The sequence below is a fragment of the Lottia gigantea genome, assembly GCF_000327385.1.
Source record: "Lottia gigantea unplaced genomic scaffold LOTGIsca_4307, whole genome shotgun sequence".
NCBI classification, from domain to species: domain Eukaryota; kingdom Metazoa; phylum Mollusca; class Gastropoda; family Lottiidae; genus Lottia; species Lottia gigantea.
Genome location: NW_008709507.1, coordinates 34,533 through 35,388, shown reverse-complemented (window position 1 = coordinate 35,388; position 856 = coordinate 34,533). Strand labels below are relative to the sequence as shown.

General features: G+C 43.7%; 1 protein-coding gene across 1 annotated transcript; it reads right to left on the bottom strand.

Moving 5' to 3' along the window:
* Positions 1 to 449: 449 nt before the first annotated feature.
* Positions 450 to 830, bottom strand: LOTGIDRAFT_147766 (hypothetical protein; the record flags this gene model as incomplete). The annotated part of the gene is made up of 1 exon (XM_009060641.1): positions 450 to 830. One exon carries the CDS (start codon positions 828 to 830, stop codon positions 450 to 452), a length of 381 nt encoding a protein of 126 aa, XP_009058889.1.
* Between the last annotated feature and the right edge of the window lie 26 nt (positions 831 to 856).

Sequence of the window (856 nt, the reverse complement as noted above, 5' to 3'; positions counted from 1 at the left end):
AAAAGTGTTCGATCCTATTTTCAGCGAAAAGTGTCCCTTTTCACCGTTTTGCCTCTCGGCATAGGGGGGAATGAATTTTTTGTCTATTTCACCTCACCCGTGGATCTGCTTTGATCAGGGACGAATAACGAGAGTGTAAGTTGGTTTGTACAAGAGAGAAAATCTAATTAGTAATTCGTTAATCTGGTTTAATCCAGACGAGTGATTGATTGAGTGAGTGAGTGACTATGTAAACGAACGTATGGATAAACGAATGAATGAATGTATGTCACGCTGACACACCACAAGCCGTGAGTGTTTATATAGCGATTTGTCCTTATTAGACAGGGGATATTGGGGACATTCCTTTATTTTGAAATGTAAGATTTAGACTTTTTCCCTCTTTTTTGAGATTTTGGGTGGCCCTGAAAAGGGCCGTTTTTTTGTGTATTCTAAATAAATCGCTAGATTTATTTGGATGCAGCCTTCTCGGATTTCTTGGGTAAGAGAACGGCTTGGATGTTGGGGAGGACACCACCTTGAGCGATGGTTACTCCGGACAACAGCTTGTTCAATTCCTCGTCATTTCGGATAGCCAACTGTAAATGTCTTGGAATGATTCTGGATTTCTTGTTGTCACGGGCAGCGTTACCAGCCAACTCGAGAACTTCAGCAGCCAAATATTCCAAAACAGCGGCTAAGTAGACTGGGGCACCAGCTCCGACTCGCTCGGCATAGTTTCCCTTTCTCAACAGACGGTGGATACGACCGACAGGGAACTGTAATCCAGCCCGGGATGATCGGGTCTTGCTCTTTCCCTTTACTTTTCCTCCTTTTCCTCGTCCAGACATGATGTGAATTTAGTTAGTGAGACGGT